Source organism: Pieris rapae, chromosome Z (genome assembly GCF_905147795.1).
Source record: "Pieris rapae chromosome Z, ilPieRapa1.1, whole genome shotgun sequence".
NCBI classification, from domain to species: domain Eukaryota; kingdom Metazoa; phylum Arthropoda; class Insecta; order Lepidoptera; family Pieridae; genus Pieris; species Pieris rapae.
The window spans coordinates 7424703-7442393 of NC_059534.1; the positions used below are offsets into that span (position 1 = coordinate 7424703).

At 32.2% G+C, this 17691-nt stretch overlaps 1 protein-coding gene across 1 annotated transcript; it reads left to right on the top strand.

Moving 5' to 3' along the window:
• The first annotated feature begins 4971 nt into the window (after positions 1-4971).
• LOC111000445 lies at positions 4972-14001 on the top strand. Its single transcript, XM_045634212.1, has 15 exons — positions 4972-5046; positions 5417-5535; positions 6247-6314; positions 6456-6609; positions 6868-7040; positions 7510-7623; positions 8170-8370; positions 9041-9195; positions 9876-10020; positions 10512-10663; positions 10919-11132; positions 11571-11786; positions 11911-12075; positions 12788-12879; positions 13250-14001. The coding sequence occupies exons 1-15, from the start codon at positions 4972-4974 to the stop codon at positions 13352-13354; spliced, it is 2148 nt and encodes a 715-aa protein (XP_045490168.1). The 3' UTR covers positions 13355-14001.
• The last annotated feature ends 3690 nt before the right edge of the window (positions 14002-17691 follow it).

Genomic DNA, 17691 nt, shown 5'->3' on the forward strand with positions numbered 1-17691 from the left:
GGTGAAGTTGGAGGTTAACTTGCCCCAACATGGATAATTATTTTACGTATAAAGATATTTTATAATATCGTAAATACAAAAGTTGAGAATGTAAAGAAATTATGGGGATAAATAAGTTTAATTCGTGCAACAATGGTCATATCAATACCATAATATTAGATTATGGTATTGATATGACCAAATATATATACCAAATATATATATTCCAGATATATATATTCCAGATATATATACTGGAATTTACCATAAGTATACTAATTATATTACAACTAAAAAAGGTACTATACCATAAAAAGCTCAACAAACATATATTTCTCAACAAAAAATATACTTAGCACAACAAATTAACTAGCAGTTACTGAAATACAATAAGAAAACATACCCAACATGTTTATCCTATATACATATTACACGTTTGTTCATCCTCACTATTTAATTGTTATTTTGATTTTTAATAAACGTACTTCGTATAAGATTTTGCTAGACACAGTTGCATTGTGATTTGTGCTATATTAAACTATTTTTCTACGGCATATTTTTGAATAAATTATTTTCACTTTTCTTAAAAAATAAAGATGTATGGTCTAAATTTATTACAAGCGTTGTTTAAATTTGCAAATCATATTAAACTATTAATAAATTTACATAACTAACTTGGTTGAACTAAAGTAAGCATGTCTCCTTTTATTCAGAGTTTTAAACATTTTAATAGAAATATTCGCTTTAGAATTAATCGTAAAAACCTAAACTATTCACTTGATTGCCCTAAGCATCAAATCATTCATATAATACAAATCTGGGTAATACATGAACTATACTCATTTTTCTACAAATAGAATGGGCGGAAAATGTCGACTTAATACTCATCTATTCGCGTGAATCATACAATGAGTCACTAACATTACCACCCCTTATGATAATATGCACCACCCCGAAACTTATTTGATTCCACAGAAATGAATGTTTATTGTTGGTATGGTGTGCCATAATAAAGCAACGAGTCAACATTTGGATCGAATATAAATATTAACGAGCTTTAATAGACAAATTTAGAGTTGTTGAAGAGAACAAATTCAATTCACAGTACTTTGACAGCAGTTACATTTAAAAAATATCCAGAGTCTTCTATCGGCAAGCTTTTTTTTATATTTATTTATAAGCTACTCAATCAAACATAGAAATACATAATTTAAGTATTTTAAATCGGCTCTCAATTTGATATAATTATTTTCTTTTAAATTTATTACCTTATAATAAATATATGTATGTAATGTATCATTATTTAGGTAACATCATAGACATCCAAACTTTTACTAGTCGAGTTATTCACCAAATTTTGTAGAAACTTTTTCTCATTCTGATTCTAATAAAATGCTCCCATTGTAAGCTGTCATTTTTTTCTATTTTCAAACGTCAAAGAAATCACTTGAAACCCCTCGCGTCCTATAAAGGGTTGTCTAAACATGATGTAGTGTCTGCGATCAGGCTTTGAATGGACAAGGCCTCCCTAGTGTTTAGAATTCAAATCATTTGTTTTATGTACTGCAAAGATTATACCAAACAAGGTCACCTTGATGGCATAACAAGGTTTCAAAGATTCTTGTACAGCTTGCCAGTCAGTGGACTGTAAAAAGTGTGTTTAAAATTTATATGTATTGAATGTCAGGAGTATCTGAATGGTATATGTAATGTTTGAGCAAGCTTCACTGGATAATTAAATACGGGTGAGACGTAAGAACCTCTAAGCCATACAGACGTACCCTAAGAAATAAATAGTAAATAATATATAAACATATAAATTAGTAGGAGATGTCTGCACCAACAGACCTAACGTAATAGACGGAGGACCCTGTAGGTCCGACAGTAGGACCAAGGTGGTGGGATTATCTTAAAGCTATCGGGCAGGCTTACCACGATACTTAAAGGCTTGAAGTACTCTTCGCCACTTGGAGAGGAAGCGAGAAATGAATAAGACAGATCATATTCATTGTATTCAAATCTAATTTAATTAATTTAATTTTCATATCATATTCAAATCTGATTTATTGTCATAAATGAATATCTTAAATACTATTTACACCTATTAACACATACATGATATTATTCTAGTGAGCTGTTGGGGGATTGCGTGAGCCCTGTCAGCAGTTGGTCAATGTTCAAATGAAATGAACAATACTGAACTGTATATTGGATTGCATTTTCACAAAAATAGCTCACCACTAAAATATACTGGAGTACTTAACTAAAGAGCCTATTAACTTACAATTTATATGTAAACATTATCTGTATGAAATTCATTTATAATATTTTAAATATCGTACTGTTTACCCTGTGGTCCTCTGATGTTTCTAATAATTTGTATAACTAAATTAAATCTAATAAATCATATAGGGTCTCTTTTGTGTTGAACAAAATAATTATAACAAAAAAGACTAAAGAATAATCTATGTATAAGTATTACATATATCCAACCAACAACGATATCGGTTTTAGCACTCTTATAAAGGTATATAAATTCAATTATTTTGTTTTTGTTGAGTTTTATTGAGCGAGAACTCCACTGACGTCTGACGAGGACTTCTAATGGTAATTGCACGAATGCACACTTAATGAAAAAGGGTTTTAATGAACTGACGATATGTGACTGTGGGGTACAGGAATACACCCCAACCTAAACACCATTATTCGTAGACCTATATTTCTGTACCAATTGCAAACAAAAAGGGATCCTTCAAGATGGCCGTGTCATATCATACGATTTATCGTTATAGTAAGGGTGTAAATGCTGTACTTTGCCTATTAAAATAACTTTTCATGCTTTGTGTTAGCGTGCCTAGTACCAAAGCAACTCGTAAATGTTGAAGTTTTATGTCGCGAAACCCGGCTGTGTTTTAACGTGGATAAGCCATTGTTTTCTCGATTAATTTAAAAATAATATGATAAAGAAAAATACAGAAAATCCTCTTAAAATCAGTCAAAATCAAAGTAAATTTATTCAGTTGAACAACATGATCACATGATCATCTTTGAATAGTCAACTCTACCGCCTGTTCTCAATCGCGACCAGCACAAAGGTGAAAGACAAGAACGTCGGGGTAGTTTTTTGTTATCGTCTTAAATTATTTCCAATTCCTATATTAGTTACAGTTAAATTAAATAGTGTTCTTGTTGTGTCAGAAGCTTTAAGCTCACTTGGGCCCTTTTTTATAAACTGATTAGGTATTTCTCTTTTTCTTCAAAATTAAAATGTTGAGTAATTTGTTGAAATTTCTAATCTAAAGAAATTTAACTTTTCTTTTCTCCCAGTTCTTACTTATAAATCTAACAAATCCTCAAACAGGCGTACACAATTATTTAAGATCGTGATAAGTTACTTCATGGTACTGTCGTTAACATTTGTGGCTTCATTATAAGATTGTTACGATTTAAATTTAAAAAAAAAGTTTTATTTTGTATCACTTTTGCTTTGACAGCCAAGGTCCCTTAGAGTTATTTAAAATTGTTCGTAGTAGTTTGATTTTTAATCGGAACGTCCCTTTGTTTATATTGTTGAACCCTACCTGGTATTGAAAATACTAAGCAGAGGTTAAAACTTTATTTGATAGGAACTTTTTTAGTGCGGCACACGTGTATTAAGTAAAAAGCTCCAAAACTAAAATGTGGAAGTTGAAAAGGTAATACAAATTACATTTTTACTTGCTTTTTTTCTTCTATAGATTAATAAAATCTTGCGCTGCGGTGCGATGCGATAGTACTATTATTTAAATACGATTATGAGATAATACGATTATTATTATTTTATTTATATGTGTTATTTAAAAACAATCGCTTTTTTATTTTTATATATATTTAATACAAATGATTTAAGATTTATATATCTGATTGTTGTTTGATCCTATATAAATTTTGTTTAGGGTTTTGTATCAATCAAAATTTATTTTAAAGCTAAATAGTTGAATAAGCTTATAGTAATGTAAACCGAGCAGTATTAATCTAATGGTTAGATGAGAGTATTTTATATACGTCGTTCTTCCTAAACCCAATTTTGTTGCAATTTATGATTTTTTTAATCAATTTATGAATTTATACATGATGAGAAAGATAAGCAAAAAAAAAATAGATAAATAATTTAATTATTCAGCTTAACAAAATCTATTCAGGTATTCCAACGAATCGATAAGAACCAAAAAAATGCAATACCTAATAAATACTGATTTCCTTAAATTACATATAATTCATAGGTCGATTTATGTTACATATTTCGATTAATAATATAATAATCTTTGCTTTTAAATCTTTTAAAACTTACAAATTACTTATTATAATATATAAGTTCTATTTTATATAACAATTAGCATATTTCATATTCATCGTTCCTAAGGTACAAATAAGTTTTATTTACTACCCCCAACACGTGACTCACTGTATGGGAGGTTGCGTGTTTAAATGCATTCCAAACGACCACAGCAACCAGACCCCTCGGTCCTTAGATGTGCTGAACGATTTCATTTAATAACTACCCAAACAAACCCTTAAGCGGAGACCAAATAAATCGGTAAAGTAGTTATAGGGCTGTACTGCGTGCGTCTTAATTTTAATTATTGTTTGTATGAGTCATGATAAATAAATTGAATATGTTTATCAACTTTCATTGCTGTCGTCATGTAAAATATCGAATTGCCCGAATCAATCGATTTGGTATCTGTTGTATAAAAACAACTCCAATGTGTTGAAATTTCTTTACAAAAATATTTGTTAAAGATGTAAATAGAGCATGTGTATAATATATTTGCTCTGCATTTCTACTCGCGTTAATTCGGTCGTAACAGGATGGTCTACGTCCTCGGTAAATTATAAAAACTTTATCAGTAAGTACGTAGAGCGCATTTAATAAAGCAAACAGGCAAAACCCTCTTCACCTTCAGGTAGAATTTAAATATTAGCATGAGCTAAGCTCTGAGCTGATAAGTCATGGTTGCGGAACATACAGTACTGGACCGGCATCACGCCCCTGGAGGAACTGTTTCGAATAACGCAAGATACCCGGTAAATCAAGTAATATTAATTTGGCAATATAGATTTCAACTAAGTGATTTACTTGGATGACGATTTCCAAGGTCCAAAAATACTGGCGTTACATACTTTAACATGAAAAAAATTGATATTGTGACAATTATGTCTATTAAGACATATGGTGTCACGTATTTTCTATATTGATGTCTTCTATAAAACTAAGTAGGCTACTATTGAATAGTCACTAGTTTCTGCAGTAAAAAAATGGAATGAATCACTTCGCAATTGCATCAGTATGCGCTTAAAAGTGCCTATAAGTATGTACTAACACACATGGGCAGCACATATACATAAGTATATCATATATGTACTGCCCATAAGTGTACTTTTGTGGACATGTTAGCCCCGTCTCACGTCCCTCGGACAAGAAAAAAAGCCGAGGCTACTACAGAACGGGCGGAAAACAACAAACAACTCAAATTTAAAAGTCTGTCCTCCAACTTCGAATTTGTTCCCATTGGAGTAAGACTCTTTGGTCCAATTGGTGGGGTTCCAAGGCACGTCCGCTAATTGAAGAGTTAAGTTGGCCCCCAGGTTGGTTGTGACCCCAGAGCTAGTGTTTTCCTCTTAACGAATAAGTATCGCAATACACCGAGGAAAGGTTGCGTTAAAGGTACACTGCCATTGGAACAAACTTATTAAATTTGTTTCAATTATCTATTTATTAATGTTTAATTATTATTATTACAATGTAGGTTAAGTAAATACAATGTAATATACTACTCTTCTCTTATGTACTATGTAAGAAATAAAATATTCGATGGGTGAAGAACTTTTCAGATCGTCGATTAGTTATGGCGCAATGGAAACTAGCAATCAAATATTTTTTCTTTATATTATTAGTGTAAATTTCGTTTCATAACTACGAAGTATTCAAATAAAATAATTATTAACATTATGTCATAGTAGGTTCATGGTATTTTTTTAGATTTTAAATATATAGCTTCGGTAAATATAAAAAATATAGCTAACGCGAATTCGTTTCGGTTTGACTTGATGTCAACTTTCTTAGAAAATCGAGCTTACAGTTATAACAATTCTTAGTAATTATGTTTATATTTTGTAATTGTTTATAAGTTTTATTCCCCGAAATTGTATTGCGTATGTAGACGATGTCTGAGTTAATCTTTTCTAATCTCTGACTTTTTGTACTTAATTAATATTTTGTTTCAGCCCTACTATACTCTTGAGACTGCTTTTCTGCTTGTTTATCGTCAAAGAAGCCTTTTGCACAGATCCAGGTATTTCATTTCTTTTATTCCTGTTGTTATTGCAACTTCCGTAGGGAGATGTCGAGTGCCTTACATTTGCCATGAATGAACGGTAAATTTACGCAAACTTACTTAAGATTTAGAAATTAATTTATATATTTTATCGATTAGAAGTGGTCGTGCTGCGAGCTGTGCGCGGCAGGGACGCTCGTCTGCCCTGTGGCCAAGGAAAAGTGTTTCTAGATGGCCCAGACTCTTATGTACTCTGGCTGAAAAATGACAGGGATTTTTTGTATCGATTTCCTAATGAAGATTCTGAGAGAAGGTAAACGAAATAATGTAATCTTATTAATTTTTCAATCACGCCCTTTCACTATGACTTTCATAGTTTCCGTATTGTTTTGGAGAAACAACATCGTATAATCTTATTAAAAAAAAGATAATTCCAGGGTGAATCGTCAATGATTCCACGGAATTGTTCGGTGTGTCGGAATTCCCATTGGCCCTATAAATAATTATATAAATTTTTTACACTCAAGTTCAAATTGGAAGAGAAGGAATCTTTAGCATATTGTGTTTACAGGTTAATAAATCGAGATCGCATCTACGGTACATCGTGCGACACTGGAACCTGTTATGATGATACTTCATTACTCTTGAAAAGGGTCACTGAGGCAGATAGTGGAATATACAGGTGTAGGGTTCATTACCAAGCGTCTCCATCTCTTGATTTTGTCATTGATATAAGGTTGGTCGGTAAGTAGCGTTTTTGTCTTACAACTTTAATTTTCCCTTTTAACTTTACTGTCAAGAGTATAGACTGACCTGTATTGTGTTTTCAGTATCTAATATTATTAAAAGAACTCGGTATGATGCCTATTTTTAATCTTCACTGTCTTTCAATTCCATTAAAGTAATACACATAATTATGGATGCATTGATGTTTAAAAGAATTAAAAAATTGGTTAAGTGCTTTTTGATGTTTGTATAATTCATGAAAAACTAAGTCAAACGTCAATTTCGTAATAAAGAAATATGTATATTCCTATTAAACGCTAGTACCCTATATATATAAGTAGGAATGTATGGCTTCGTCTTCGGCGTGGTTGAAGTACCTATTGGATAAAATAAATTATTGTATAATTTCTATAAATATTTTCAAATAACCTTAATGTATGGAATCGCATAAGCTAAATGCGTATAGTTAATGTGAATGAACTTATAGATTCGCCGGGGTTGCCTCGAATAATCAATGAAGCAGGCAATGAAATAAAGAGGGGCTACGTGGGACCACTGAGCCTAGGGTCCGATTTGACTTTAATTTGTGAAGTTGATGATGGTAAGTTACTTTCCGATAACTTGAAGGAATGCAATAAGTGATAAAAGGGTCTTTAAATAGGCAAATGAGTCTACGACATAATATAATAATAGTAATGTTCATACACATCACAAACGAACTCTGAACATACACATCACACTTCAACTATCAACCCAAATTACTCTAAGTGTAAAAGAATTCGTAGCCCAAACGAGAACTTGCTCAACACGGTAATAAATGTATCCAATCGCGTGGAAATTAAACCAATAAAGGCCACCTATCTTTTTTCTAAGTAAACATACTTACCAACAACTTTTTAAGCCTGGGCCTCAGAATCTGTTCCGTGGTCATTCCTTATAGGCAAGTAGGTGATCAACCTTGTGTGCGTGACACAGTGTTGACGTGTGTTATTGGTTACCTCGCGATGTTTTCCTTCAGGATCATACCTACGACCCTATATCCATATCCTGAATATATTATTAATCCAAAACTGCATCTATAATTTATATGAAACAATCAAACCAAAAAAGACTTTTAATATGCGTCATAAACAATATTTTCGACCAGACCAACCAGACACTCTAGTCTACTGGCGTCGGAACGGAGTGATAAAAGAGCGAGCCCATACTATACGTCCTGGAGTACTGCGAGCTGATGTACACGTTCACAACGCAACCCGAGATGAGCTTGATGCACATTACGAGTGCCTTGCACAAAATGCCGACGTCACAGAGCCGCTAAGCGCAAGCGTAGTCGTCAAAATGTATCGTGAGTTCAAGTTACTTTTATTCTACTAGTAGCACGTACTTTAAGGTAAACGTACTTTTTTATCATTCTTTCTTAAACGATTAAAACCGCTAAACGGCTTATAAAGCTTTTACAGTGACGGACTAGTACGATTATCAATCAATCAAAAATCATTTATTCATATAGGTAACATAATGTACTTATGAATGTCAAAATATACTTTAAATGATTCTAATTTTACATGTACTGCCAGTTCTCAAATCAAGGGCGTAGAACGGAAGAGAATGGCAATAAACTCTCCGCCACTCGTTTTAATCGCCAAGTTTTTTTTACACAATGTTTGTAAGGAGCTGCAACCATTACACCATGTTCCATATGGCATATTGAGTATTAAAGAATAATAAAATAAATTAAAAACAAAGATTTGTCCTCTATCAGTAGGAGGCATGGTGAAATAGGAGCACGCACTTACATACTCGTGAGAACAACACGCAAATACGTAGTATAAACAACTAATATCCTTTAAATAATATAGGATTGTCTTTCAAATGCACTCCGATTTTTTAAATATGTACATAAAATGAATTTTGACTGACAATTTCAATATAAAGACAATTAGCAGTAGGAAAGCCAAGCAAAAATTAATTGTGAGAAATTGTAATTTTTTTTTATTTTACAAATCAATTTTCAGTGCCGCCTATTAATGTGGAAATTCGTTTAAACAACAACTTTGACTTCGAGGCGGGACAACCTCGTGTTGTGGATTGTGTGATCGTGGGGTGTGTCCCACCACCATCAATAACATGGCACCTTGGAGACATTCTACTAAGACCTAGTGTTCATAAGGTAAACAAAAATATTACTAAACTATACTGTATAAATTGTCAAACTTTCTGTTATATTTGCGATATTATTTAAATTTTCATGGTTTTAACTAAAGAGTCGTTTCTTCTCAAAGAAGAATAGATTTGATTAAAACTTACGTAAAAGTAATTGGGATCAGTTTAAATCGGTATTCTTTTTTATGAATATGGGGATGGCATCGTCTATCCTTCTTTCACTTTAATGCAAGCTATATATTCAAGCTCTATATTATAGCTCAATATTTGTATGTGTTTCGTATCGTATAAGCATCCTTTTTCTCCACTACAATTCTATAATTTATAAAGTTTTGGATCATCTATGTATATGTCATATCCAGGCGGAAAGTCACTTGTATAAAACGCCTGATGATCCCACCATTTGAACACGCTCTATAACGTTGCTGCGTAGAATTTTTGAGCAGGTGTTATTTTTCTCTATAAGTGATTTTACACTCATTTTTGAAGTACTTCATGAAAGATTTCTTGCTTATTCAGTAGTTTAGTTTTTATACATATGTTTCAGTTGTGTATTTCGAGAGCTATTTAATAAATTTAAAATATACAGTCGTCAGTCTGAAACTTATGTAAAGTTAATGTTGTTAACTTTGAAGTAAACTTGTAAATAATCAGTAAAAGTTAAACTGTTTAGTTTATCTTGATCAGGAACTTCATGATGGAAACTACACTGTATCATCATTAACACTGGCGCCCTCGCTTCGGGACACCAAGCATGACCTCGTCTGTCGCGCACACAATTCTCATTTACCAAATGGAGTGTTTGAAGACAAAGTCACATTGAATGTTGGATGTAAGACTACTTATCTATATTATTATTATAAAGAGGTAAAATATGTTACGATGTAGGGGGTAATGTTTGGATATACTGGATTTTTATCTATAGAAAGTCGTTATTTCTGAGTGTCGTATATAACCCGACATATAATAAGACTATGTCATATTTCTTACATACCGACCAGACATACTTGTCCTGTACACACTGTTTGTTTATAGGTTGACACACAATAAAAAAAAATCTAGTATTAGCTACTGCTAACTAGACTATTGCATATTACAGTATATTGTTAGTGTTCGATAGTGACTTCCTGTTTTCGAAAGAAGACTTGACTTTTATTTTCGAGTTAATAATGAACTTATATGGGTACTTCTTAATTAAAAACATATTAAATTATTGTAACAAAGAAAATTATAATTAATATTAATTTGATTATGGGATATATATTATACTGTATTTATTTAATTTTTTTGAGTAAATAATTTACATTAAGTTATTTTTTTTAGTTCGTCCCTTATGTATTTCAACAAGGGAAGAAACTATAGGAGCTGTGGAGCGAGAGGCTGAAACTGTGGTCTGCATTGTTGAAGCATCACCAGAACCTTTACAGTTTAGTTGGACCTTTGCGGACTCTAGAACACTATACACTAGTGTCAGGGTAATTCACTAATATTAATATTATTATAGCAGTGACGGCCTAGTGGATTAGCTCGCACGGTGGAAAACAATGAGTGGTCAAAAAACGGCCTGTGTCAGGCACAGAAGACTGTTCACATACTTAGATAAAGAAAAATAAAAGATCACGAAAGATATAAATGTACAGAATAATCCGCTGGAGTTAACATAATGTTTCGGTCACGTGTACAAACACATCACTGTATGGTTGTTTCAATTTTATTCTTCCATTTTACAGAAGCTACCAGGACATACAAACAGGTACTCGTCTACATTGACCTGGCTTCCTAGGGAGAGTGATATTGGTATTCTGCTTTGTCGGGCAACGAACGCGTTTGGGGAACAAAAACGTCCTTGCTCATATACGATATCAACTGGCGGCCCGCCACGGGCACCTGATTGCGTCGTACTACGCTCTTATCCACACGCCATCCGTATTCACTGCCAAAAAGGTACTAGTATCCTATAGGCAAAAGAATTAAGATAGGAATGACATTTACGCCTTTCGCGAAGGATTTGACCCAGGGCGTATATTCTTTGTATCAGTAATCATGAAATGGCTTGCAATTCCTATTATCTACCGCATAATTAATTTTTTTCTTAATTTTATAATTAATGAAAACGGTCGATCAAAAATCCCACTTAACCCAACGTCATTTTAACCTATTATAATGTTTTAACATTATTCTAATTTCTATGATGCTTTCGTAATAAAGTTTATTTTATATAACACACACGACTAGACCTTTTTTTAATACTTATGTTACATTAGCATTACGTATTCTAAGGGTGAATTTTAGAGAACGATCCAAGAGTTTAGAGTTAAAAATACAATACTATATATGTATTTTACATATTATTATAACCTTTTAAAATTACTTTTTTTTAAGGTTGGGATGGAGGCAGAACACAAACTGTGTACTTAGAACTGCTGAACGCAGACGGTACCTTGGTTCACAATATTTCAAATACGGCTGGACACTTTCAACTCCCTGATATAGAAGATGAAAGGAATTTGACAGCTGTAGTGTACGCCGCAAATTCTAGAGGACGAAGTGAACCCAAAACGTTACATCTTCAGACAATAACTCCTATTAGTGCGTCAGGTAGCATTTTGTCTTAGATATTAGAAAAAGATAGCAATTTTAAAATAACTCTACCTTACTATAAATTATATAGATAATCCCCAACTAACATCGTAAATTTTGATAGTATATATTATAATTTCAGCCGTTAAGAAGTCCCAAACGCCTAGTTGGGCACCCTGGCTTGAAGGAATAGCTATAGTAGGAGTAATAGCAGCCGCAATTACTGGCTCAGCTGTCTGCTTCAAAGTAATCCGAAGGAAGAAAGATGCAGTCGAACACAATCCCGATTTAGTACCTCGATCTGATGGTATGATATTGTCTAAAAATTTAGTTTTGTTTTATTCCTACTAATATGTTCGTACATATAAAGGCACTACACATATTTATTTTCCGCATAACAAGATATCTAGACTAAAAGCGGATTAGACTGAACTGGTTTTTAATATATTATTGATTTATAACCATAATATTAACATATTGTCTAAAAATTTTGTTTTGTTTTATTCCTACTAATATGTTCGTACATATAAAGGCACTACACATATTTATTTTTCGCATAACAAGATATCTAGACTAAAAGCGGATTAGAATTTGAACTGGTTTTTAATATATTATTGATTTATATTTGATTTATAACCATATTATAAGAAGTTTACTGTTATCGTCTAAATATAGTGGGATCTAAATTAGTCGTAGTTTACATAATATACATATCACTATCGAAACCGACAAAGCTTGACATGTCACACGTCTTAAATACAAAAAAAAATGACATCTAAATCATTCACTTGAACACACACAAAAATATCATTAAAACCATTTACGAGGAGGTTAATGACAAACACACAGAAGATTCGCATACATTTGTAGATGATCTGATCCGCTTCTATTTTTAAAACATCGTATTGTTTTCTTTTTAAGTAGTATCCAAATTATGTTTGATAATTGTCTATATATATTTAATATGAATATTTGTATCTCAAATTTATGCATTCAAGTAAGTATTCGTTTATTTCAAGGCACATTTCACCGAGAACCCGACTTTACCCGGGAAGAACGTCTTCTTGGTACGACAAATATAACAGTTAATCAACTTGCGTCATGTCAAAATGTAAGTATTTAATAAGCTTTAAAGAATATTCTAAATTGGTAAAGATATCTAGCGCGTTGCAAGAGTAACAACTATGCTATTATCAAAATAATTGGTCAATTTGGGATTAAATCTGTAAAAGAATCTTCAAAATTGTCAATAAGTAAAATGGGAATTTTGATTATTGACAGTTTTGAGAGCTGGAATAAAAAACCATAAATAATCTACAGAAGAAAGTCAGCACCGTGGAAAATACGTAACTAGAACTGTGCTTGGAACTGGTTTATACTCTATTAATGAAAGTCAGACAACAAACTCGATCGTTATTTTCCTTTTTAATACTGCTAGTTCAAAAAATTCAATTTAACAAAATATTTTTTTTTGTTCATAGCAATACACGCCTTCGCCCGTACCTTCTTGCAGAGTGCTAGTTGGTTGCAGTCATCCACCGCCTCAAGATTCATGTCCCGCAACTCAACACTCCTATTTTGTTTAAAACAATAAGATATATATTTGCATACTACTTAGACTTTCACAGCCGTAGTCAGAGTCGTCCAATAAATTGTCTTTACATTAATAGTTATGTAACTAAGAAACTATGTAATTCAACTATATACTTAAGAGGCAATAAACGGTTGATTTAGGGGCCTAGAAACGGTATGATTGGACTAAATATTTAAACTTTTAATGAACGACTGTGATTTTAGTTGCCCGTTCTTACTCCGTATTTTGTGTCACTTGTATAATATAATTTATACCATGACATTTGAGTAGGCTTTAAGATTAAGCTCCATATATCAAATTTAAAACCTTTTTTACATGCTGGAGTATTTTTTACATAACTTAGCTAAGACTCTGAATCTTGCATTAATACATTTAAAATTATTTAAGTGACATACTTCATGACATAGTTTTAGACCCAATATCAACGGTGTATGCTAATGGTGCAGACCTATTAGCCTTCTCGTGGTATTAATTTTTTTACTGTTATAAATGGAAATGAATATTTCAATATTCATTGGTCAATATCCAATATGTACGCACTTAATAAATTTTATACTAAAATATTTCAAAATGGTAAAATTTGTTGCCTGCGTATAAAAATCCAATCATATACGTATGTATTCAATATACTTAATAAGTACTAGCAAATATAATTAATAGGGTAGTAGATTGTAGTTTATAAACATTTAATACTTAATTTAAATATATAATCCTATTATAATTATTTCTTTGTATTTTGTCACCCCAGTTCTTTAACGATATTTACCGATACTTAAGTATTATAAAACCACTATATAATCAATATCTAACAACGCGTTTATGATCATCGATAAGACATTAAATTACATATATACACTTACACCAATCTAACTAATTACAACAATTTAAATTTGATTCCACCTCCATTTGGTTAAATGAACAAAAATAAATATCCAATGGCAAACAGTTTGGCCAATTTCTTGATGACACTGGAAGAAACTAGCGTTTAAGGTACAGGCTAGGCCTAGTTTAAACGCTAGTGCTCATAGATGTATATTATATATAAGGTTGACCACAATGAATGTTGTAATATGTGTAATGTGGTATTTGTTTTGGGTCAAATAAAGAAACTTTTTTTATTTTTTATTATATATTAAAAGGAAATCTAATGAATCTGGAGAATTTATTGGTTTCATATATACTGTATCAGTTAAATTGTTCATATACTTATGAAATTTCGTACGCTATAACCATATACGCAAATGTTTCATATTTCATATTCTACGTTCATTATATTTAAAATTAATGTAATAAACGTTGGTTTTGACATTTCATAATTGTCTTAGGAGATATTAGCATTTACTGCTTAAAATAAATTACCGACTACAAAATGCGCTAAAAAGTTTAAATTAAAGTTTCTCACTTGAATCAGCCTCATTTTAAGATAATTAAATACTTTAAGTGCAACAATCTTATGAGGCTAATTGAAACGGCTAAATTTCAATTCTTGATTGTTATTTTTTGCCTATTATGTATATTATGTAGATCGAGATAGTAAAATCACAACAAATATTGCGTGCTTACTAGCGTGGGCTTCAGTTTAACGGTGCGGGGCGGGGCGGGGCGGGGCGGCAATACTGGCAAGAGCACGAAGTCCACGTTATAGCGGATAATGAAAGCAGAATATTCACAAGCGATCTAGATAGCGGGTAGTGAAAGCATAATATTCACAAGCGATCCATATACATATTAGAGTAAGTTTTGCACAATATTTACCAAATGGTGCAAATATTGTGCACGTAACTACTGAAACATCTTGTAGTAGAGTTTTGTTTGTTTGCCGTAGTATCTTAACGTCAAACGCGATTTGATTTATGTGAAGCATATCAAATAAATTAATTTTATGTTGATATAAGTAGGAATAATGCCTTTGCTGAATTATTTTTTAAAGTTATGTAACTGTGAAAACATTTAAATTTTAACAAATAAACCGGCCAAAATTACAACGAAACAATGCGCTTTTTACCCCGAGTAATTTAAATTACTTAATGCCGTGGCCTTGATTAATCTTAAACGTTTTGCAAAATTTAAAATTTATCTTAAGTTTGGTTAAAAAATGTTTATTCGTATTAACAACAAACAACATATTGTATTTAGTAAAAAAAAAACAAGTGGCATTCTCGTTTTGTGCAAAAAGAAGCGAAATATAGGTATAGTAGTGAAATACCTCCATATTATTTTCATCCTACCGAACTAGCACGGCATTGAGCGGCGTTGCCGTTTATGACCGTCGTCTGCAATTAATGTATTATTATTATATTATTAGTATATGCAATGGTGATAAACCAATACTATCTCAATTAATTTTATGAGAAACTACGGTTTTTAGTCACATACATTTTCCTACGTGGTGCACGTGATTATGTAATAGGTATACCTATGCTCTTGCACTATAAAAATTGCCATAACGTTTTTTCTACTTTTACTACTGACAATTAAACATTCTTGCATATAGCGTAAGTTAAGCTTACCGCGGATTCACGATAAATATTTTATCGCTTACTCCTACCATAGACATCACTTTAACACGAGGCGTCGTCGCGTCGACAGCGGCCAGCTCGCGACCAAGCAGAGTTGCCAACTCTACGTATTTTTACGTAGATCTACGTATTTTGGTACTATCCTAAAATCCTACGAACTTAGGTCACAGAATCTACGTATTTTTATTCAAATCGTAAAATTTTGCACAGTATCCAAATTCTTTAGACTGGATAGACATAATATCTGATGATGATAATGATGGTGGCGATAAACCGAAAACAGAATCAGTAAAATAAACAAAAATGAAATGTTGTTCGTTGATACCAGGGCCGCTTTCAGAATTGCATTAAAAGCACTATTAGCACAAATCCGTATGCGACTTCAAAAAAAGGAGGAGATTCTCAAATTCACTGTATATATATATATATTTATATATAAGTATTTGATTTTGTTACCTCATAACTTTCAATTGGGTCAAGCAATTTTGATGGTTCAAATTTGGTCTAGTTCTGACAATTTGAAGGAGTTGAGGTCAGTTTCGTGGTGAAAACATGTACAATTTTGATTTACCAGAACTAATCATGAAAATAAAAAAAACACTAGTTTTATTCAGTTTTACCTACCATACCCTCTTCAGTTCACTAATAAAAAAAGTATGTCGTACGTCTAACTTTTCCTATAACATTTTTACTAAATCTACGTAATTTTCAAAATCCGAGTTGGTAACACTATGACCAGTGTTGCCGTTCTAGAGACTTTGTCGCTAGATCTAGCGGAATTCCCGTGTGGTTAGCGGCAAAAAAAAAATGAGTTAGCGTCAAAAAAATATTTAGAGACTTCTAGCGGATTTTGAGCCGTCGCATATGCGACTTTTTTTTTGAAAAAAAATTGGAAAATAATGTGTTTTTTAAGACCACCACTACACCTGAACAACCTTAAACATCCGTTATGGCATAAAATATCCTCAAATAGCCTCAACCCCAAAATTTGTCTCGTTCAGAAACTTTTTCTCAACTTTTTCTCTCAACTTAATGATGATGGTCTTTTTGAAAAGCATTTTGGGTGAAGTACAACAAACCATAAAAATATTTGAAAGCGAAAAAGCCAACTCCGTAAAGCTGTTAATGCCGGTATGCCAAAAAGAATCATATTGCCAACTGCGGCAACAACAGACAAAGATTTTATCAACCTTAAAATAAAAGATCACCTCAATCATGATCACTTCCATAACAATCTTTGCGAAGTAAGAATTTCAGAACAAACTTTAAACTCCATTCTACTTATTAGAAACCAACTAAAAATAAAAATAAAGATTGCTCGAGTTACGATCTACCAGATGAAGTAATTAATCAAGTGGGAAAACCAATGCCCAAAGAAGCTGGTGTAGGCATTGGAGAAGCCTCCACTTCCACTGATACTGAATATCCGGTTGACATGTTTTGATTTTGAAATATAAAAATAACTTAATATGTAATTGTTAGTATACGTAACAGTTTCAGATTATATTATTTTGGATTTGTTTTTTTTTTGCGAAAAATGAAAATATTTGCCAGAATTGGACGATCGGCCCCCTATAAAACCCCAAGTTATGGGGCGCGGACTTCAAAAATAGACTTGAGCGTGTGCGATACGATAGTAATATGAAAAAATCCGCTAGATATTGGTAAATATATTTTTAAAAATATATTTACCAATATCTAGCGGATTTTTAAAAATATATTTACCAATATCTAGCGGATTTTTTCATATTACTAGGGACTTCTAATTTGGAAGAACGGCAACACTGAGTCTATGACCAAGTTAGAGGCT